Here is a 23,769-nt window from a genome sequence, read left to right on the forward strand (position 1 = left end):
ATGCAAATTGCATCTTCAGAGAAAAAGAGGACTTGAACTCTATAGTGCCACCTATTGGAAGCAGAAATCCTACAAGTCAGAACTGACCCTTTAACGAGTCGTGCAATATGACTTAGGATAAAAGCCAAATCAGAATCTCAATTTGCAGACACGGTGTTTCGGGCTGTTGGCCCTCATCAGTGCAAAGTATGAGAACTGATTTGGCTAGATGAGAGGCTCTGGACTCAGGTCTAAGGGGTAACGTTTCTCCTTGTGGAGAGTGACATACCGGCTCTGGCATGTCAAGGTAAGGAGGCTTATTCGCCGTGAAGTTTTTAATAACACTAAGAACCAAAACTGATCCTATCTAGACAGCCTTCTGGTCCATTTGAATCCTTGACAAAAAACAGCTAACACAATTCATCTCCTGGTCCAGAGCATTTTGCTGAGTTCCACAAAATCCACTTGTAGAGATAAGGAATGGTGGGTAGTGTAAAGCCATCTGCAGAGCAATAATCTGAAAGATTTTCAAGTTCAATAGCACAACAGGCAGAGAGAAAATCTATTAACTCGGAACTAGGTTAATGCAATATGAACACATGACTTGGGAATACAGAGAGAATATTTCATCTGATTAGCTAGAACTACTGAAGACAAACAAACACTCTCATGCCCAATTTCCTTTAGTTTTCACATAGTTTCTGTCTAAGTCTATAAAAGTATGCCATTATAGGAATTTTAAGGTACTATATTGGACAAACTGTTCAACTAGTATGAGCCATGCAATGTTTTCTCTGCTGTCGTGTTGATTTTGCATTAAATATGTCCCATTGTTACACTATACTAAAGTAACTGATTCATGGTAGGAAAATGTTTTCTATTGATTCCTGATGGTAAAAAGGTTACTAATTTCTATTTATTTATTATATTTGTTTATATAGCGCCAACATAACCCACATTTCTGTACTGTAAATATCATCACTCGCTTTGATCTCTAAATTCCAAATTAACCTATCAGTATGTTTTTGGTGCGTGGGATGAAACTGGAGTACTTTCAGGAAACCCAAGCAAACACGGGAGAACATACATACTAGATGCTGATGTTGCCTTTAGATGAAATGGAAATTGGGATTCTAGCCCTTTAAAACCACTGTGTCTCCTGATATATGTACATCACATAGGAGACATTGAGGCTGATGTATATACATCATATAGTGGACACTGTGACTGGTGTATATACATCACATAGGATACACTGAGGCTGATGTACTGTATATACATCACATAGGATACATTGAAGCTGATGTACTGTATATACACCACATAGGATACACTGAAGGTGATGTACTGTATATACATTACATAGGATACACTGAAGCAGATGTACTGTATATACATCACATAGGATACACTGAGGTTGATGTACTGTATATACATTACATAGGATACACTGAGGCTGATGTACTGTATATACATTACATAGGATACACTGAAGCTGATGTACTGTATATACATCACATAGGATACACTGAGGCTGATGTACTGTATATACATTACATAGGATACACTGAGGCTGACGTACTGTATATACATCACATAGGATACACTGAGGCTGATGTACTGTATATACATTACATAGGATACACTGAGGCTGATGTACTGTATATACATTACATAGGATACACTGAAGCTGATGTACTGTATATACATCACATAGGATACACTGAGGCTGATGTACTGTATATACATTACATAGGATACACTGAAGCTGATGTACTGTATATACATCACATAGGATACACTGAGGCTGATGTACTGTATATACATTACATAGGATACACTGAGGCTGATGTACTGTATATACATTACATAGGATACACTGAGGCTGATGTACTGTATATACATTACATAGGATACACTGAAGCTGATGTACTGTATATACATCACATAGGATACACTGAGGCTGATGTACTGTATATACATTACATAGGATACACTGAAGCTGATGTACTGTATATACATCACATAGGATACACTGAGGCTGATGTACTGTATATACATTACATAGGATACACTGAAGCTGATGTACTGTATATACATCACATAGGATACACTGAGGCTGATGTACTGTATATACATTACATAGGATACACTGAGGCTGATGTACTGTATATACATTACATAGGATACACTGAGGCTGATGTACTGTATATACATCACATAGGATACACTGAGGCTGATGTACTGTATATACATTACATAGGATACACTGAGGCTGATGTACTGTATATACATTACATAGGATACACTGAGGCTGATGTACTGTATATACATTACATAGGATACACTGAAGCTGATGTACTGTATATACATCACATAGGATACACTGAGGCTGATGTACTGTATATACATTACATAGGATACACTGAAGCTGATGTACTGTATATACATCACATAGGATACACTGAGGCTGATGTACTGTATATACATTACATAGGATACACTGAAACTGATGTACTGTATATACATCACATAGGATACATTGAAGCTGATGTACTGTATATACACCACATAGGATACACTGAGGCTGATGTATATATACCACTTAGGAGACACTGAGGCTGATGTATACGCATAACATAGAAGACACTGAGGCTGACATACATATACCACATGGCCCCATCTTGTTAACTCACCCAGAGCCTGGAGATGAAACACTGCACTCCATGATTCAGCCCACCTGGTGCCCACAGGAGTTTGTTTCTAATGCTGGCACTTAGTCTAGTATTGTGTACGCCGCTGCAGTGTACTGAATGCTGCATGTGTGCTCATGTGCACGCTGTGACGATGAAAAAAAATTAAAGGGCCTGCAGCCATAAAACCAGGGCTGGTGGCCCATTATGTGGCTGAGTGCTGCAGCCCACCAGAAATCTGCCTAATGGGGCACATGGCCAATCCAGGCCTGAATACAGGTGTGTAGCATGGGGAGGCCATAGGGCCAGTTGCCTAAGTCGCCACATTCTATGGGGGTTCCATATTTGACCGTCAAATGATACAAGACTCCACAGCACTAAGACACTTTTTCCTGGATGACAAAGCTCTTAGTATAATGAAGTAAGCTTTGTCATCTCAGTTGCTGCCTATGCAGAGCACAGCAGCGGATAACAAAATCATCTGATCTGCTGTGCTCTATGGAATCATGCTGCACTGTGATCTCTCTTAGTTCACTATCTCTCCCCCACTTGTAATTTTGTGACCTTCTGGTAGAGCTGTCCCGATTTTCAAAAAAATGTTCCCTGTAAAATAAAAAAAAACCTAAAAATTACTAGCAGTATAATAAATTTTACATGTACATACTTTTCTGACCCTAACAAGGGCCAATGGTTAGGTCTAGGTTAATACAATTGTATCATTCAAAATGTAATTAAAAAAATAGAAACAAAATATAACAATGTATCATTTTTTATTTTTTACATTTTAGGTGGGATTTCTGCAAAAAGCAGAAAAAAACTAGTGGATTAAACAGCAAACTATAATTACATCAGTATTTTCTTAAAATGTAACATATGTGCTTAGGGTATAAGGCCTCCAAAACTGGACTTGTGGAAGGGACTCGGGGGGAGTGCTAATGCTTTATAGGTTAGAAGGCACAAATACATGCCTTACCCCAGGTGGGCAGCACGCACTACACCGCTGAATAAATAGGAGCAGCAGATAGAGGGATTATAGATAAAAAATTAAAAAATCTATAAAATGTGATAAAATAAATTAACTTAAAGAAATATTCATGAAAAAAAATAGATGGAACTCACAGTGAGTTTTTTTATGAGGATTTTGGAGCAGATTCTGCAGCAAATGTACTTCAAAAATTGCTTTAAATAGCCTTTGAATAAGCATTCTATTACTTTCAGTTGATCCCAATTATCCTATAGTGGACATGGTGCCATGTTAGCCATGTGCATTGTCAAATCTTCAGGCATTACTGCTTGAAAAAAACAATCCAAATTTGATTACTGAATCAATTGAAGCAGAAAAAAACACTCAGAAAAAACAGAACAAAAAGTATGCCAAAAAATCCACATAAAAAGAATGATAATGAAGATGAATGGAACTGGCTGCCCAAGCTTGAACATATGTCTAATAATTACCAAACTATTGACAGTCAAGATGTCCAGCTTCTGTTTGTGCTCTCATATCAGTATGCTCAAACCTGTACAGTTATCAGTTCTAACAGGGGAAATACAACTTTGTCCTAACAGCGCTAAGTACTCCTGCTGTTTCTTCTCTGCATGGGAAGGAAAAACTGTGCGTAATGATTTCTGTTTAACTCTATGAACATCGAGAGGGGAGAAGGTGTGTTTTCCGAATGCAGTATGCCAGCTCTACTGACTTGTCCTTCTTTGTCAGGATCTTGTAAGCAATAAGTAAGACTCTTTAAATTAAAGGGAAATTTTACGAGTCATTGGAGTAAAAATCAATATAGCCTTTTATATTGTAGTTACTTATTGTAACAAAAAAAACCCCACAGAGGAACAGAACGAAAAAACACCGGAAGAACAGAAAAAGCAATGTGCAGTCATGATGACAACTTTAGTTCAGGAGAAACATTCAATGAAGTGACAAAAGTGAATAAGTCTCTGCATGGTGTATTAGAAGAACTGTATGCTTCAGGCTTTCTTGCAGTGCGTAGACTATTCATCTACTACACACTCTACACACTTCTCCTTTGAGGCTTTTGTTGCTGGGGCAGAGATGTGTCATTTATCAAAAAAGTCAGACCCACTTCCAGAGATTGAAATATATGTGTGGAACCCTCCTTAATGAGGATCAGCTTCATTAGGAAACCACATTAATATGGAATGGCTCCTGCAGTTGAGATGTAATTGGTTGCAGCTTCCTTCTTTCTTGTAAGGTTCCCTGTGAGAAATCGATATAGAGGAAGACTTGATGAAAGGGGTCTGGTAGCATAGCAATCTTCTTGGTTGCTGTCATGAGATTACCTTTAATATTATAAAAATGGAGTATGACATCATGTGTATTATTCTCTGTAATACTTGTAATACTTTAGGCTTAGGGAACCTAAGCCCTCTTCCGGTAATAAGATCCAATTGTGTTTTGTCAAGTAAAAGGGATGCAATATATCCAAATCTAATCTAAAATAAATTTAACATGTGTGGTCTTCTATATCTGCTAATTTTACTCTGATCAAAGACAAGTTGTCTTTAACAGTGTTTAGGGGTCAACAAGAGAATTATGGGCATTTTCTTATTCATTAGAGATGAGTGAATCTGCAGAGCATTTAGTTTGAGTAGAACTTCTTTACATTTCTCTATTTCATGTAAATTTGAACATTTTGGGTCCGCTCTCTCTTCTGTAGAGTGTAAGCTCTTATGATCAGCAGGTCCTCTCTCTCTCCTGTAGAGTGTAAGCTCTTATGTCAGTAGGGTCTTCTCTCTCTTCTGTAGAGTGTAAGCTGTTCTGGTCAGCCGGGTCCTCTCTCTCTTCTGTAGAGTGTAAGCTCTTCTGGTCAGCAGGGTCCTCTCTCTCTTCTGTAGAGTGTAAGCTCTTCTGGTCAGCAGGGTCCTCTCTTCTGTAGAGTGTAAGCTCTTATGATCAGTGGAGTCCTCTCTCACTCTTCTGTAGAGTGTAAGCTCTTATGATCAGTGGAGTCCTCTTTCACTCTTCTGTAGTGTGTAAGCTCTTATGATCAGTGGAGTCCTCTCTCACTCTTCTGTAGTGTGTAAGCTCTTATGATCAGTGTAGTCCTCTCTCTCTCTCTTCTGTAGAGTGTAAGCTCTTATGGTCAGCAGAGTCCTCTCTCACTCTTCTGTAGTGTGTAAATTCTTATGGTCAGCAGGGTCCTCTCTCTCTTCTGTAGAGTGTAAGCTCTTCTGGTCAGCAGGGTCCTCTCTCTCTTCTGTAGAGTGTAAGCTCTTATGATCAATGGAGTTCTCTCTCACTCTTCTGTAGTGTGTAAGCTCTTATGGTCAGCAGAGTCCTCTCTCACTCTTCTGTAGTGTGTAAATTCTTATGGTCAGCAGGGTCCTCTCTCTCTTCTGTAGAGTGTAAGCTCTTCTGGTCAGCAGGGTCCTCTCTTCTGTAGAGTGTAAGCTCTTATGATCAGTGGAGTCCTCTCTCACTCTTCTGTAGTGTGTAAGCTCTTATGGTCAGCAGAGTCCTCTCTCACTCTTCTGTAGAGTGTAAGCTCTTCTGGTCAGCAGGGTCCTCTCTCTCTTCTGTAGAGTGTAAGCTCTTCTGGTCAGCAGTGTCCTCTCTTCTGTAGAGTGTAAGCTCTTATGATCAGAGGAGTCCTCTCTCTCTCTTCTGTAGAGTGTAAGCTCTTATGATCAGTGGAGTCTTCTCTCTCTCTTCTGTAGAGTGTAAGCTCTTATGATCAGTGGAGTCTTCTCTCACTCTTCTGTAGAGTGTAAGCTCTTATGATCAGTGGAGTCTTCTCTCACTCTTCTGTAGAGTGTAAGCTCTTATGATCAGTGGAGTCTTCTCTCACTCTTCTGTAGAGTGTAAGCTCTTATGATCAGTGGAGTCTTCTCGCTCTCTTCTGTAGAGTGTAAGCTCTTATGATCAGCTGAATCCTATGTCTCTTTCTGTCTTTTGTAGTGTGCCAGATAATATTTGAGGTTGAGCACACATCTTATCGCTTTTGGGCATCTAAGTATTTATGTGAAAAAGACACTCATCATATAATTACTGTACAGTTCCTAGGATTTTTCTTAATATTATGGCTGCTTTTTCACATAAAACTCTTGATTTTAAATTAGAGCAAAAAATATATTTCTCAGCAAAAAGTTATTGATTGGAAATAAATCCTATATTAGGATTAGTCATAACAAACATACCCAGTGTTACAGAACCAATGTACTTTGTTATTACCTGTGTTGCCATATGTGATTTGTACAGCTGCCTGGTGATATGGGATATAATTGCCAATTACATGAAATCCCATCCATGTGAAAATGGTTCTCAAGAGAGCTGCAGGCAGGTGTGTATCTATGGAGAAAGTAATCTCAGCATTTCTTGTTTGTATCCCCTCCAGATACAAAGGGAAAACCTACAGGGCGACTGTGAAGATTGTCCGCACCTCCAACCAGGTTGCAGATTTTTGCCGCAAAGTGTGTGCGAAATTGGAATGTTGCCCCAATTTGTTTAGTTCATTGTTGGTCACTGACGCTTGTCCGGAAAACTGCTCCATACACACGAAAACCAAATACAGTGAGTATCCCGAGGTATTGTGCGTTCATGCAGCTCAACATGTAGAGAATAGCAACTTCAGCCCGTGGTTGGAAGGAATTTATCATCTCCAGCTGTATGACAGGTGCATTAGGACTACAAACAATTACAGACACAGGAAACTATTTATTTTTATTGCCCCTGGATTAAGAAGTAAATCTCCCTGGAAGCGAGCAGTCACAGAATTAGCACTATAATGATCTGTCTACGAACACTATCAGTGCACCAGCTCTTAATAGGTCTATGTAGGGGACGTATTCTGTACAATGGGTTACAATTAATGATGTGTTCCTCGCACATTCCACAGTAACATTATACTTTAGAATCAGAGTACAGCAAGTGGCATTATACTTAGTGTTCTCTCCTATGTCCACGGGAAGCAAATGTGCATTATTGCCAAATATATAACGCTCATTCACTTTTATTTATAATGGGAAAAAAAATTAAATAACTAATTTTTAACAGATCCCTGTTATTTCAGTTGGCTTGGAATAATCCATAAAATTTTTGTTTACAAACAGTAAATAAAACAAAATGAGATAATTATAAAATACAATCAGTGCTATGGATTTGAAAATGTTTGCAATCTATTTTTGCATTGCAAAAAGCAAATAAAAAACAATGGCAGACGTTAATCATATGTTTTGTGCCAGAATTTTGGTACATTTTGTGTTAGTTTTATACACATTTCTTAACATCATGTCCCATTTTGTACCAAGTCCGTCACTTTTATTTCGAACTGGTTCAAATGGGGTTCAGCTATTTTCATAGTTTTTTTCTAAATTTGGAACAAAATCACTCCAGTAGGGCTTGTGTCGGCAAAAGTGGAAAATCAATGCTATATACACTGCTCAAAAAAATAAAGGGAACACTCAAATAACACATCTTAGGTCGGAATGAATGAAATATTCTCATTGAATACTTTGCTCTGTACAAAGTTGAATGTGCTGACAACAAAATCACACAAAAATCATCAATGGAAATCAAATGTATTAACCAATGGAGGCCTGGATTTGGAGTCACCCCCAAAATTAAAGTAGAAAAACACACTATAGGCTGATCCAACTTTGATGTAATGTCCTTAAAACAAGTCAAAATGAGGCTTAGTATTGTGTGTGGCCTCCACGTGCCTGTACAACGGCTGGGCATGCTCCTGATAAGGTTGCGGATGGTCTCCTGTGGGATCTCCTCCCAGACCTGGACTAAAGCATCCGCCAACTCGTGGACAGTCTGTGGTGCAACGTGACATTGGTGGATGGAGCGAGACATGATGTCCCAGATGTGCTCAATCAAATTCAGGTCTGGGGCATGGGTGGGCCAGTCCATACCTTCAATGCCTTCATCTTGCAGGAACTGCTGACACACTCCAGCCAGATGAGGTCTGGCATTGTCCTGCATTAGGAAGAACCCATGGCCAACCGCACCAGCATATGGTCTCACAAGGGGTCTGATGATCTCATCTCGGTACCTAATGGCAGTCAGGCTACCTCTGGCGAGCACATGGAGGGCTGTGCGGCCCTCCAAAGCAATGCCATTCCACACCATTACTGACCCACTGACAAACCGGTCATGCTGAAGGATGTTGCAGACAGCAGATCGCTCTCCACGGCATCTCAAGACTCTGTCACGTCTGTCACATGTGCTCAGTGTGAATCTTCTTTCATCTGTGAAGAGCACAGGGTGCCAGTGGCGACTTTGCCAATCCTGGTGTTCTGTGGCAAATGCCAAGCATCCTGCATGGTGTTGGGCTGTGAGCACAACCCCCATCTGTGGACGTCAGGCCCTCATACCACCCTCATGGAGTCGGTTTCTAACCGTTTGTGCAGACACATGCACATTTGTGGCCTGCTGGAGGTCATTTTGCAGGGCTCTGACAGTGCTCCTCCTGCTCCTCCTTGCACAAAGGCGGAGGTAGCGGTCCTGCTGCTGGGTTGTTGCCCTCCTATGGCTCCCCTCCACGTCTCCTGGTGTACAGGCCTGTCTCCTGGTAGCGCCTCCAGCCTCTGGACACTACGCTGACAGACACAGCTAACCTTCTTGCCACAACTTGCATTGATGTGCCATCCTTCATGAGCTGCACTACCTGAGCAACTTCTGTGGGTTGTAGAGTCTGTCTCATGCTACCACGAGTGTGAAAGCACAACCAACATGCAAAAGTGACCAAAACATCAGCTAGAAAGCATTGGTACTGAGATGTGGTCTGTGGTCCCCACCTGCAGAACCACTCCTTTATTGAGGGTGTCTTGATAATTGCCAATAATTTCCATCTATTGTCTATTCCATTTGCACAACAGCATGAGAAATTGATTGTCAATCAGTGTTGCTTCCTAAGTGGACAGTTTGATTTCACAGAAGTTTGATTTACTTGCAGTTATATTCTGTTGTTTAAGTGTGCCCTTATTTTTTTAAGCAGTGTAGAAGTCTTACATCTATGGATAATCATGAATGATAATTGGAGATATGGATTTGAAAATTTTTGTAATCTATTTTTCTTTGCAAAAAAGCAAACGAAAAAATAATGGCAGGCATTTATCATGTTTTATGCCCGAATTTTGGTGCATTTTGTGTTATTTTTAGTTTTATACACATTTCTTAATATCGTGTCCTATTTTGCTCCAATTTTAATTTTTATTTTGAGCTACTCAAAACCAAGTTCGGAATTTTTATTTTGAGCTAGTGAAAATCAAGTCCGTAATTTTTATTTTGATCTAGTCAAAATTCAGAGGTTCTGGTATTTTCATAGTTTTTTGAAAATGTGGAACTAAAATGGTGCAAAATCACTCCAGTAGGGCGTGGCGGAAAAAGTGGAAAATTAATTCTAGATAGAAGTCTTACATCTAAACATTGTGAACCACTTTGATAAATGTTGCATAATTAATGACAATGTGGCCAGAAACTAAACTGATTTTAAAAAATACTCTCATGATAAATTCCCCCTATGTGGTAATGTAGGCTGAGGGCACATCCATATTTAATATTTGCATTATGTTTTGGATTAGTCCACACATTTTTATTTCTATACAACGAGTGCACTAATGAAAAAACATTGTACAAAAACATAAGGGTGGATGTACTCTAATGGATCGTGATCTTGGCTGTACTACAGTTTTGCCCATGTGCCATGTAGTGCCAATGACAGCATCAGATTCCTGGAAGATTTGGTAAGCATTTCTAAAGAAAGATTGTGAACGATTCTTCTGTTTGGGATGCACAGACCAGGTTCACAGGTAACAGTCTGGAACAGTTTAGAATACCGTTTACACTTTTTGGGGGCTAATGCAAGGTGTACATAATAATGAGCAAAAAGTATACATGAAGGAATACTGTTTGAACTAAGTGTAAAAAGGGCAGTATGTAGTTATTTTCTTTTCAAGTACTCACTATGATGAATTATTGCTATTTCTTACTGTAGCTTATTATGGAAAGCGGAAAAAGATTGCAAAGGCTGCTAGTGGTGAACATCCAGCAGACAATACCCAGACCAAACCAACAAGACGCAGAAAAAGGAGAAAATCAATTTTTGTACAAAAGAGCAGCCCGGTGGGCTCTGTTGAGGTATGGGAAATAAAGACGTCCAGATAATTAAATGCCCAATTTTATTTTTAAAAATATTTGTACAATATACTAGGTGTTTGATATATGAACAGTATAAACAGAGCATTTGAAATACTGATCAATTTATTTGATAAAGAGAAAATTGGAAATTTCCATTATTTTTTTGTCTTACAGGGTTTTTTTTAAGCATAGTTGCACTAATGTATTGTTATTGGAAATGGAAAACGGGTCTCTTGTGTCTTTAGTGTAAATTTATATTGTTTCATTTTTGCAGATATCTCTGTGCTCCACATACTTTGCTTTGGTGCAGCCGATGTCTGCTGATGAGTAGATTTACAGACATTTCTTTTTAGTTCCTAAAATTTAGATTATTATTGGCCAAGTTTAGTGTCTAAATGATCCTGCCATTTTTTAGTATTAATAGTAAACAAAAAAGTCACATAATTAATATAATTATCCTATTCATTAGTGCCTCACTTCTTTATAGAGGAATGTTTACATGAGGCGGGTACACTACAGATTTCTTGTTAGAATTTTGCAGGAATGAAATAGACAGTGAATTAAAGGACCAGCAAAGTGGATGAGATTTTACCAAAAATGATGTAATCTGTGCTGAAATTGTCCTGAGCTGTGTAACAGATTTTTCTCTTACAATTTATGTCTTGTTTATGCTCCTCTCCATCACTGACTGACAGCAGGTTCAGCATTAGAGTCGGCTGTCAGTCAGTGCCAGGGGTGTGGTTACAGCCGTCGCTCTCTATACACTGAGTGGTGACTGAAACCGTTCCGGGGCACCCCTGTGACTGGAAGCCGAATGCTGCGGGGGGAATAAAGTTCACTTCCTACCGGCAGTGGGGCTCTCAGTGCTGGCACCACACTGTATCAGAAAGTTATTAACCTGCAGATTAACCCCATATCTGCAGGTTAGTAGTGGTATTTTACATGACAGGTTCCCTTTTAGTGTATTGGTAATTTTTTTTCTAAAAAAACATCTAAACATGTTTTTTTTTTTTCAGTTTGTCATATTTCCTTTATTAACTAAATTTACAATGTCAATAGGAGAGTGCAGACGATGATGGCCTCGAAGATGATACAGGCAGTGAGGGAACAAGTTCTGAAGTACGTGATGATCACACTGACACCTCCTCTGTTGAAGTTCCCTCTGTCCGTCCAAGGAGAGCGGTAACGCTGAGAAATAGCATTGGTTCTGACAGACCACCTCTAGTGGAGAGGGCAAGAAGAGTCCGGAAAACACGTTCTCTTTCATATGCTGAAAAGGTCGATACCACAAGTGGGAAAGATGTAAGTATTTCTGTAAAAACACTCATTTTTTAAGAACAAAAGGAAACTCTTAGTTTTATGCAATTCCCTAGCATCAATAAAAAGTGTACTGTACATATATGAATAGGAATCTGGAGCTGTCCTTGAGTTCTGAGAATAATAATAATAATGTTTTTATTTATATAGCGCCAACATATTCTGCAGCGCTTTACAATTCAGACAATTTGCAGACATTATTGTCACTGTCCCCATTGGGGCTCACAATCTACATTCCCTATCAGTATGTCTTTGTAGTGTGGGAGGAAACCGGAGAACCCGGAGGAAACCCACACAAACAGCTAGAACATGCAAACTCCTTGTTGTCCTTGGTGGGATTTGAACCCAGGACCCCAAGGCTGCAATGCTAACCACTGAGCCACCGTGCTGTCCACGTGTAATGTTCTGCAACAGTAACATGTCTTGTCCTATAAACCAAGCTATAGGCATGCTTTTGAATACTGGGAATTAACAACATATTTTAGTCTTAAATTCAGCTGGGATTAATGATTGGTAATATCTGATTATTTTGTTCTTATAGGAAATAAAACAAGAGGAAGAAGAATGTTTGGTCCTTGAGAGTAACCCCTTGGAATGGACAGTAATGGATGTAGTGAAGTTTATTAAGTCTACAGATTGTGCTCCCTTATCTAAAATTTTTCAAGAACAGGTATGAATATTTTTTTTACATGTTATACAATGGTTTACAGAACAGTTAATTTACTTAATAACTTTTGAAGATTTAACATGTTTTTCTCTGGCTACTTTCTACAAATTTTAAAATTCACTAAAAATGGAACTTTGGGTCTTTAAAACAACTGCCCAATCAGATGCTCAGAAATTATACATAAGTCAGTACATACAAGGGAGGCTTGGGTGATATTTCTTTCTTCAGTTCTTGCTTATATTCTGCTTTTGTGACCTGTGACTTGAGCTTAGATATGGTGCTTACAGGGTATTTGAGATAGACTCAGACTCATGTCTTGCCTTTTGATTGGCTCAGGCTGCTGACCAGTCCCTCCCCCCTGCAGCTCTGCCTCGCATGATTGGTTACTATTAGGGTTGAGCAAGTCTGTTCTGTCCGAGTACGCTGGGGCCGAGCTCCGAGTATTTACAGCTGCTCGATGATAAGGTTAAATCGCTCCCGTGTGCATGATTTGTAACTGTTAGACAGCTTTATTACATGTAAGGAATGTGTAAGAAATAGACATTCCTCACATGTAATAAAACTGTCAAACAGTTGCAAATCATGCACACGGGAGCGATTAAAACACATCACCGAGCAGCTGTAAATACTCGGAGCTCGGCCCGAGCGTACTTGGCGAAAGGGTTAATAGAACATACTCGCTCAACACTAGTTACTATATAGAACAGCTTACTGAGAAACATCCAACAAGGGCAAAATAGTCTTAAAGAGGTTGGCCACTACTTTGTTATTGATGGCCTATAATTAAGATCAGTATCTATTCAGTGGGGGTGTGACAACCGGCACCCCTCACGATCAGCTGTTAACGGCAGCAGTTGAAAGTTTTCAGATGCTGCCAGAAAACAGCAGCTACATGCATTACGAGGTGGATCTGCAGTACCTGCCTGTGGCCACTATAGAAATGACGGAGCTGCAGTGTTCTGTCTGCATCCGAGAATGTCCGGCTGACAGGGTGGAGGGAGCTGGGGCAAGTGTCGTACCACCACCGATCAAATATTCATTGGCTATCCTAAAAATAGGAGATCAATATAAAAGTGGTGGCCAACTCTTTTAAGGTACACATAACTAAATCACCAGTGTGGAAAAGAAGATTATAAGGAAACTGATGCACTAATACTAAAGGGAATGCGTCTTCGTAACGGGTAGTACGAAGAGTCACTATAGGTGACGTCAGGTGACGTCATCTGCAATAAAGTTCAATATTGCTACAGATGAATGTCAGCAGGATACAAGCTGCCGTTTCTAGTAGAGTGTTTATACTCTTTATTTTGTAGAAACAGACTTGTATTTTATTCTGCGTTAACATAATACAGGCTACCAAAATCAGTATCCCTCCCAACGGGCAGCTGCCCGGAATCTCGATTTCCCTGCTACTGTAGCGGTGTCCAAAGAACACCGCAAGGCAGATTCAAGTATGGGACAGCAGACGAGAAGGCTGAAACAAAACTCCGGCTTTATTAAGTACAATGGAGTTATATGCCAGGAGATGAAAATAACAATATTTACAATCACGATATTATCAACATGAACATAGGAAGATATAGCTGGAGCAAGTCAGACAGTGCACAACAACTTTCACAAACTTCTCTGAGCTAATCCCCTATCTGGCTTTCCGCTAGTCAGGCCACACTGCTACAGCATCCTAGCTACAGCAAACTATGCTAAACCCTAATAGTTCACACTGAGGAGTCACTCACGGTTGCGCAGATTAGGCGCAGATGGCGGCCGCCGCTTGTTCCTGGGGTGAAAGAGCCGGATTAATTCAGTTGAGTCCTTTCCTTGTAAATGGGATCTCTTTCTTGCAGATGGCTGGCAAGCCTTGTTTCACTCTCAAAGAAATGGCTGACATGCTGTGTTGTGTGTTATCTCAAGTCCTCAATCTCCAGGGAAAACGTTCATGAAAAGGATAAATTTCACTTCTACTTGACACAGTCCCCAACAATAAAACTTGCTATAGTCCATAATCTTCTCTATCCATAGACTAACAGTGTCTTCTTTATAGTCTCTGTGATCAGAATCCTGCAGGAGTCTCTCCTTGTTACCTCAGACACACACGAGGAGTCTACTTCCTGGTTCTTCTCTCTCAGCACATACCAACCACAGTAGGGGGAGGCGGCTAGACCAAACACAAGACTCAGAGAGGAGCATGATGCCTTAAAGTCACAGTGTATTCAATGTCCAATAAAAGAGCCGATCCCCTACATGCCTCCCCACTTAAAGACAGCCGTCCTCAGCCTCGCTGTATAACTCTGAAAGAAATAAAGGCTTCATGCAGCGGTATACAACACAGGACCACTTTCATCACAATACATATGAGTGGACCAAATAAACTGATCAGCATTGTACCTTTCTGGTGGAATCCCTGCATTAGGCCTACTGGATCTCCGGAGATCTTGACTGTCCTCCATAGGCATAACAGCCTTGTGACTGTCCTCTTCAACTGAAGGTTCGGCTGGAGCCATGGTTTCCTCCTCTCCGCGAGCTGGCAAAGCATCCTTGTCGGGAATGTCAACTCCCACTGACTGGGGACCTTCTGTGAACTCAGGAATGGTCCACCAGTCTTCAACAAAGTCACTATTAGGAAAAAATGGTCTTGGTGAAGGAGCAGGAGGAGTAACTCTTGGGACAGGTGTTGGATTCTTGGAACAGCATGGTCGTAACATATTCCTATGTAGAGTTCTCCGACAAGACTCCTCATTTTCAGCTTGCACTTCGTACACTGGACCGTTGGGATACACTCTCTTGATCACTTTGTATGGTTGTACCTCCCAACGTCCGCTCAGCTTCCCTTTGGGGCGTTTTTCCTGCACCAGCTCTCGGTCTCCAGGCTGGAGTGGAACTTCCTGAATTGGCGGTTGAATGTATTGCACCTTCTCTTGTAGTTGCTGGCCTGCTAGCCGGCAGATTGTCTGAAGTCGTCGCCGATGCTCTTTCACCCAGGAGGTGGTAGATCATTTAAATAGATCCTCTGGCTGGGCCAGATTTAGCTCAATGATTTCTCGGCCGGCTCTACCAAACAGTAGCGTGTATGGGGTATAACCTGTGGTGGTGTGTACCCGATTTTTATAGGTCCAGACTAGTTCGGGTACATAGTCAGGTCAATGCTTCTTCTTGTCTTCTTCTAATGTCCTCAACATTTGAAGCAGAGTTGGATTAAAACACTCACAGGCCCCATTCCCTTGGGGGTGATATGGGGTTGTTTGGGACCTTTCAATGCTGTACAGTCGGTACAGTTCCTCCATCACTTTACCCTGAAAACACGCTCCTTGGTCTGAATGGATGCACTTCCGACACCCATAGACCTGGATGAAATCCTGACAGACGGCTCGCGCAGCAGACTCTGCCGTCTGGTCCCGAGTTGGGGTGACCACCGGAAACTTGGAGAAGTGGTCGGTCATTACCAGGCAGTACTGTGGGCCTCTAATCGATTGTCTAGGAGGTAATCTATCATCAACACTACAAGTGGCTCCTTGGTCCATATGGTCTGTATGGGTGCCCTCTGTTCTGTGCTTTTGGTGAGGTCACACATTCGACACTGTCGGCACACTTCTTCAACCGTCTCATCCAGACGGGGGCAATATACATAACGCTGCAGCCACTTGTAAGTTTTTCCTGGGCTGAAGTAAGCTCCAAACTCATGAGCTTCTTTGGCAATTTCTCGTGCCACTCTTCCAGGGACTACTACTTGCCATCTCACCTCTAAGTCAGCAGGCTATTGCCACTTGCGGTATAGAACGGCTTCTCGAACCTTCACTCTATCCCACTGGCGTATCACTGACTTTGTTTCGAGATCTAGGGCAGCTCTTTCTTCCTTGTCAGACCATTTTCATTGGACTACCCAGCTTTTCACTTGCTGCAACCCTGCATCCTCATCTTAGACCTGACCCCATTCTTCGTTAGTCTTTCCCAGTGACTTGGGTAGAGGTCGAGCTTCCCCCTTGACTGTGTGCCGCTACCGCGATGGGTGTGAATTTGCGGAAATCTGGGATCTCCTCTTCTAGGTGCTCATCACGGTCTTCTCCCGGAGTCTCGAAGATTACTCTTGACAATCCATCAGCGTTGGTATTCTCCGTGGCAGAGCAGTAGCGAATCGAGAAGTCAAATTTCATGAGACGGGCAACCCAACGCTGCTCCATGGCCCCCAGCTTGGCAGTGTCCAGATGGGCCAATGGGTTGTTATCCGTTCGCACTTGAATCTTGGCTCCCGTTAAGTACTCTGCGAATTTCTCCATCATGGCCCATACTAGGGCGAGGAGTTCCAGCGGAAGGAGCTGTAATTATGGGAGTTCCGCTCCGCATCCCTCAAGGACCTACTGGCATAGGCAATGACTCTTTCGTGCCCGTCATGAATCTGCGAGAGGACTGCTCCTAGTCCATGAAGACTGCCATCCGTGTATAAGAGAAGCGATCAGTCGAAGTCTGCGTAGGCCAAGATGGGGGCTGATGTGAGGGCGTCTTTCAGTGTATGGAAGGCCTCCTCCTGTTTCTGTTTCCAGGGTATGCCCTGGTTTCTTGGTCCCCCAACAGTCCCTCTCAGTAGGTCATGCAGCAGGCCCGCTATTTTTGCATAGTCTTTGATGAACCGTTGGTAGTACCTGGTCAATCCAAGGAAGGCTTTTAACTCCCGTAGGGTTCTAGGTGGCCATTGTTGTATTGCAGCAACTTTAGCTTGTGAAGGCAAGACTCCATCCTGAGACACCTTGTTGCCCAGGTACTCGATCTCTTTCTTGAAAAGATGACACTTTTTTGGCTTTATCTTCAGGCCATGGGCCCGCAATCGTCCGAGCACCTGCCCGAGTCTGTGTAGATGCTCCTGAAAAGTAGCAGAGTAAACAATAATATCATCCAGGTATATCAAAGTAGCTTCAAAGTTTAGGTCACCCAAATACTCCATCAACCGCTGGAACGTCCCCGGCACGTTGGATAATCCAAACGGCATCCTATGAAATTCAAACAGTCCCATGGGGAGTATGAACGCTGTCTTTGCCTTGTCCTTTTCTGCCACCGGTACTTGCCAGTATCCGATAGCCAAATCCAGTTTAGAGAAGTACTTTGCTTTTCCCAGGGCCGTCAAAGACTCTTCGATACGGGGCAGGGGGTATGAATCTCACACGGTGAACGTGTTCAACCGCCTGTAGTCCACGCAGAAACGAAGGGTCCCGTCCTTCTTCTTGACAGGCACAACTGGTGCTGCCCATGGACTCTGACTACTCTGCACTACTCCTGAATCCAACATCCGTTTCAGCAGGGACTTCACCTCTTGGTACAGCTTAGGGGGTATCTGTCGATATCTTTCTTGAATCGGAGGAGTCTCCCCCATCTGTATCTCATGAGTGATGGCGTCCGTGCAGCCAAAGTCATCAGCGTGACGGGCAAACGCGGCCTGATTGCTTCCACTGCTTGTGTTGCGGATCCGGGTGGTGGAACCTCTGTGCCGCAGTGCAAGGAGGGACCCAGAGGGGCGTAACTAAGTATCAGCTCAGACTGACCCTGGTCTTACGGCGGCTAACGACTCCGTGACCAGGGAGGGACTGAGCAGAGGGACCAGGTGCTACTCTGGGGACGACCTTGTAAGAGAGCAGGTGGCTCCCACGGGTCAGCAGGCTGGGACTGACCGGTATAGCGGATGGACACAACAGGCAGGCAGAAGTCTCTGGATAGTTGACAGGTGGTCACGGCATGTGACAGCAGGGCAGGTAGAAGTCTCTAGGTAACAGACAGGTGGTCACGGCAAGTGACAGCAGGAGCCTCCAGGTAGGCTACGGTAAGTGACGGCCAAGCAGGCTGAAGTCTCTAGGTTAGCAGGCGGGTGGTCACGGCAAGTGACAGCAGGAGCCTCCAGGTAGGCTATCAGGTAACAGGCAGGTAACAGGCGAGTGCTCCCAGGTGAGCGGGCTAGCAGGCACGGCAGGTAGCAGGCTGGTAACTGGCAGGTGCTTCCTGGTAAGCAGGCGGACTTGCCCATAGACAGACTGGCGGGTAGAACGGAAGGCAGACTGTCGGGCTGGAGAGTAGTCAGACTGGTGGACTGGAACAGTAGTCAGGCTGGCAACTGGACCTGAGGGCTGAAGCAGAGGTAAGTATGCTGTGCATCAACTTTTGCTCGGGCACCTCCATTTTGGAGGAGGTGCCTTATATATGGGAGGACCCTCGGCGGCTATTGGCCGGGGACTCCTTAGGACGACGCGCGCGGCCCCTTTAAGAGAGAGGGAGCGAGCGCCCTAAGCACAGTGCCCGGGAAGTTGCGCGCGCCGGCAGCAGCAGGAAGAGGAGTGCAGGAGGACGCCGCACGGGGAGCGGGGAGGTGAGAGGGACGGCGTCTCTGCCTGACCGGGGGCAGAGACGCCGATGCTACAGCTTGTATCTGATCCGAATTTAGGGCTTTCGCATCCACCCCCATCTGAGTCAGGAGGGCTCATTCCATTCTGGAGTCGGTGCCCCCTTCTCTTCGGCTGTGATTGCTAGAGTCAAGACTGCATCAGCTACTGGGGCCAGGGTCATTTCTCTTGGACTCAACACTTTGATGTAGGTATACCTGGGTCAGCTCCATTCTCGGTAGTAAATGGACTTCTTTCTGCCCCATATTCACGATGGGTACTCTCCCTTCTTGGACCACTGACAGGGTATGGACCACCAGGACATTCTGGTCTATTTCACCTAGGCCCACTGGTTCAATAGCCACCTCCATACCTTCAAGGTTGTGGAAAGTTACCACAGACAGTGGGAAAATGGTCTCCTGACCAGGAGGGAGGTTGAGGGACGCCCTTCCCGGCAATCGAATAATTCCCACAGACTGGTGTATCAGGACGCTCTCCTGAGTCCCACAAACGCGGATCAGCCGTTGAAGCGCTTTCTGAGTGGGCTTATGCGGGGTGGCTTGTTTCTAGTAGCTAGGCCCCGTTTAATGAACATATCTGTTCTAACGCCCGCAGAATATTCATACCAATTATCACTGGTACATCTTCTTTGAATGTTTCAGGGACCAGCTGGATACCTTTCCTTCCTACATCTTGTTCACATAACCGCACGTTCATCCCCCCGTGAGTAGGATTGGTTGCTGATTAGCCGCCGTCACCCGAATTAACGTCTCCCGCTCTGGCTTGGCCATCGCCTGGAAGTAGCGATTGAAGTATGACTCGGGCATAGTCATTACCTGCGATCCGGTATCCACCAAACAGTCCACTGGGATTCCTTTGAATTCAGCTCGCAGGATGGGACAGCCTGCAACCAGATATTCAGAATTGTGCTGGGTGGTTTGTCCTTCTACCCCCCTGCAGTACACCCCACTACTGCCGGTCCTGCACTACCCTGAACAGGGTCTCTTCATTACCTCCGCCCCCGACAGTTGTGAAGGCCTGAGTACACACCACTCCGGAGGCACTACTGTAGAGTCCCAGAATATATTGTTCTTGTAATATCCCGTCTACAGATCCCACGTATATCTCTTCCAGAAACTTCACCATCTCCTCTAAGGTGCTACGTGTGGTTTCCAGTTGCAAGAAAACATTTCTGCACGCCTCACCCTCCAGGGTGGCCAGAGCTATTTCAACTTGTAGTTCTGGGCTGACATTATAAATCTTGGCAGCGCACTGCAATCTGGTGACAAAGTCTATCAGGGGTATATTCTGGCCATCAAATGTGGGCAGAACACTAAACAACGTGCTCATAGGGAGGGCCCTTGCAGGGGTTCCGCCATTACCTGCGGTACTCACATTAGCCACATTGCTGTCAGCGTACCCTGCTCACAGCACCACTTGTAGCGCTGTCCAAAGAACACCGTATGGCAAGATTCAAGTTCGGCACAGCAGACGAGAAGACTGAAACAAAACTTTGGCTTTATTATATACAAAGGAATTATACTGTATGCTGGGAGATGAGGATAACAGTATTTACAATAACGATATTACCAACATGAACATAGGAAGATATGGCTGGAGCTAGTCACAAACTATGCTCCAGCTATGGCAATGAAAGCTTAGAACACACAGTGCACAACAAGTTTCACAAACTACTCTGAGCTAATCCCCTATCTGGCTTTCCTCTAGTTGGGCCACACTGCTACAGCATCCTAGCTACAGCAAACTACGCTAAACCCTAATAGTTCACGCTGAGGAGTCACTCACGGTTGCGCAGATCAGGCGCAGATCAGGTGCAGATGGCGGTAGAGGAATAATTTTTTAAAACACCGTATTTTTCGGACTATAAGACGCACTTTTTTCCTCCAAAATTTTGGAGCAAAGTGGGGGGTGCGTCTTATAGTCCGAATACTATATACATGGCTATGCGAGGTGGTGGGTGTGGGGGAGCGGCAGCGGGGGATCAGTGTGGCACAGGAGGCAGTAGCCGCCTGCTGCAGCCTACGCTGTGCCCGCTACTAAAGAGAATGAATATTCCCTGCTCCCCACGCCCATGGGCATGGAGAGCAATGAATATTCCTTTTTCTTAACAGTCGGCACACTGGAGCTGCAGCGCGGCTCCTGCTGCCGCTCTGCGGTCTGTGTGCCCGCTATTAAAGCTCATGAATATTCCCTACAACCCACTCCCATGGGTTGTAGAGAATATAAATGGTCTTTAATAGCAGGCACACTAACTGCAGAGCGGCAGCATGAGCCGCGCTGCGGTACAGTGTGCCGGCTATTGAACAGACTGAATGGTCACTGCAGTGACTATTCCAGCACAGCGTCTCACACTGTGTGAGGGCGCATGGCAGGGACGCCATGTTCTGCTCACACAGTGAGAATGTCAGCAGCAGAGCGGGACAACTCTGGAGGAGAGAGGAGGTGAGTATGATTGTTTATTTTTTTTTGTAGGCAGCATGTTGGGGGCTTAGAGTGTGCCATGCATACCAGAATGGGGTATCAAGGGGTGCCATGCATACCAGGATGGGGGCTCAGAGGGTGCCATGCATACCAGGATGGAGGCTCAAGGGGTGCCATGCATACCAGGATGGGGGCTCAAGGGGTGCCATGCATACCAGGATGGGGGCTCAAGGGGTGCCATACATACCAGGATGGGGGCTCAAGGGGTGCCATGCATACCAGGATGGGGGCTCAAGGGGTGCCATGCATACCAGGATGGAGGCTCAAGGGGTGCCATACATATCAGGATGTGGTATCAAGGGGTGCCATGCATACCAGGATGGGGGCTCAAGTGGTGCCATGCATACCAGGATGGGGGCTCAAGGGGTGCCATGCATACCAGGATGGGGGCTCAGAGGGTGCCATGCTTACCAGGATGGGGGTTCAGAGGGTGCCATGCATACCAGGATGGGGGCTCAAGGGGTGCCATGCATACCAGGATGGGGGATAAAGGGGTGCAATGCATACCAAGATGGGGAATCAAGGGGTGTCATGAATACCAAGATGGGGTATAAAGGGGTGCCATGCATACCAGGATGGTGGATAAAGGGGTGCCATGCATACCAGGATGGGGGATCAAGGGGTACCATGCATACCAGGATGGGATGGGGGCCACTTATACCAAGAAGGAGGGGCCATACATACCAGGAGGGAGGATATTAACAGAATTGGGGGACATTACCCCAATACCAGTGTCAGAAGCAGACCCCCTCCCCCATAACAGGGCATCATGACCACATTTTTTGCTTACATTTTTTTTTCCTATTTTCCTCCTTTAAAACCTATGTGCGTCTTATGGTCCGGTGCGTCTTATAGTCCGAAAAGTACGGTAACTTTATTATTAAGGAGCTTGAACTCTTTTAAAGTTAAATATACTTTCTTTTATATTACTATATTTTATATTTATAGTTTAATACTTACTGTACAGGAATTTAAGTATTACATCACTTAACAGCAGTAGTTTAGTTTTTTTTTTTTTACCAAGAGCTTCTTCACAATGTATCTACAATCATCTTCTTTGTATTGTTGGGCTGTTGTTATAACAGTACATCCGCTTATATAAAGTGTACTAAATATGACAATTTTGTGTATTTTTAGGACATTGATGGACAAGCATTCTTACTTCTGACTCTTCCCACAGTACAAGACTGTATGGAATTAAAACTAGGCCCGGCCATAAAGCTCTGCCACCAAATAGAGAGAGTCAAAGTGGCCTTCTATGCACAATTTGCCAACTGAACCCTCTGACATGTTTTTCTGTATCTAATCTAGACTCATTGTTAACGTAAAAAATGAGTTTTCAAGAAAAAAAAAAAGGAAAAAACACAGAAAAGATTTTTCCACATTTGTAAGCATATGTAAATATCGCTGCCATTTTTAATATAGCTAAGTCTAATCATAGCTATGAAATCCACAGGAATCCCAAACAAACAGAAGAAGGATTTTTGTCTTGTTTTTCTGATATAAAGGCATACTTTGGCATGTCTGATCTTTTAGCAAAACTAGTAATCTTCTTTCATATTGAAAGTGTGTGTTTGTTTATACCGTGATCTGTGGCTTAAGGGAAAGCTTTGATATAGTCGTTCACTTTCTATTGTTGCTTCTTGTCATTTTAATACCAATCTGGAGGAAATAAAGCCTTTCACTGCAGGAGAAGTCTGTCTTTCATTGCAGAGTAATAAATTGTAGGAGACTTCACTTGTCATTAGACTGCATTGAGCTGTAAAGTAAAGTCAGGCAAGCTAAGTGGATATAGTTATCTGATTTAATGATGCACTAACGTGAGGCAAATGATAAGGCCAAGGTGTAAACTGTCTTAATTGCTAATACTGCTACTGCTTACAGGTACAGTAGAAATGTATCAAAAATATCCTACTATCCCTATAACCAATCTGGGGTTATCCCTCTTAATTATTAAACAAGTGGGCAGCCCCAGATTGGTGATTTTCCTGAATATGATGTAGTAACTAAACCGCTCATAAGTGCCCTAATGTTCCCTGGAAGGACCTTACTTTCTAGCAAAATGATGGCCTGGTCTTGTGAGTTGTCAGATCCCGGCATGCAGAGCAGAATCCCACAATCTTCCACAGCTGCTCTCCTAGTCAA

The 23,769-nt window shown here is 43.4% G+C and overlaps 1 protein-coding gene across 5 annotated transcripts in view; it reads left to right on the top strand.

Annotated features, from left to right (window-relative positions):
• SFMBT2 (Scm like with four mbt domains 2) overlaps positions 1 to 23,313 on the top strand; it is a 281,711-nt gene extending 258,398 nt beyond the window's left edge. For all 5 annotated transcript variants that reach the window (XM_073652450.1, XM_073652449.1, XM_073652448.1 and 2 more), the window contains 5 exons: positions 7,034 to 7,209; positions 10,640 to 10,782; positions 11,842 to 12,084; positions 12,641 to 12,769; positions 22,762 to 23,313. In XM_073652450.1, coding sequence (XP_073508551.1) covers positions 7,034 to 7,209; positions 10,640 to 10,782; positions 11,842 to 12,084; positions 12,641 to 12,769; positions 22,762 to 22,902 — 832 coding nt within the window. In that variant the 3' untranslated portion in view covers positions 22,903 to 23,313. The remainder of the gene's footprint in view (positions 1 to 7,033; positions 7,210 to 10,639; positions 10,783 to 11,841; positions 12,085 to 12,640; positions 12,770 to 22,761) is intronic.
• The last annotated feature ends 456 nt before the right edge of the window (positions 23,314 to 23,769 follow it).

This window comes from Phyllobates terribilis, unplaced genomic scaffold, assembly GCF_046119375.1.
Source record: "Phyllobates terribilis strain yellow unplaced genomic scaffold, ASM4611937v1 Scaffold_11__3_contigs__length_659146591, whole genome shotgun sequence".
NCBI lineage: Eukaryota > Metazoa > Chordata > Amphibia > Anura > Dendrobatidae > Phyllobates > Phyllobates terribilis.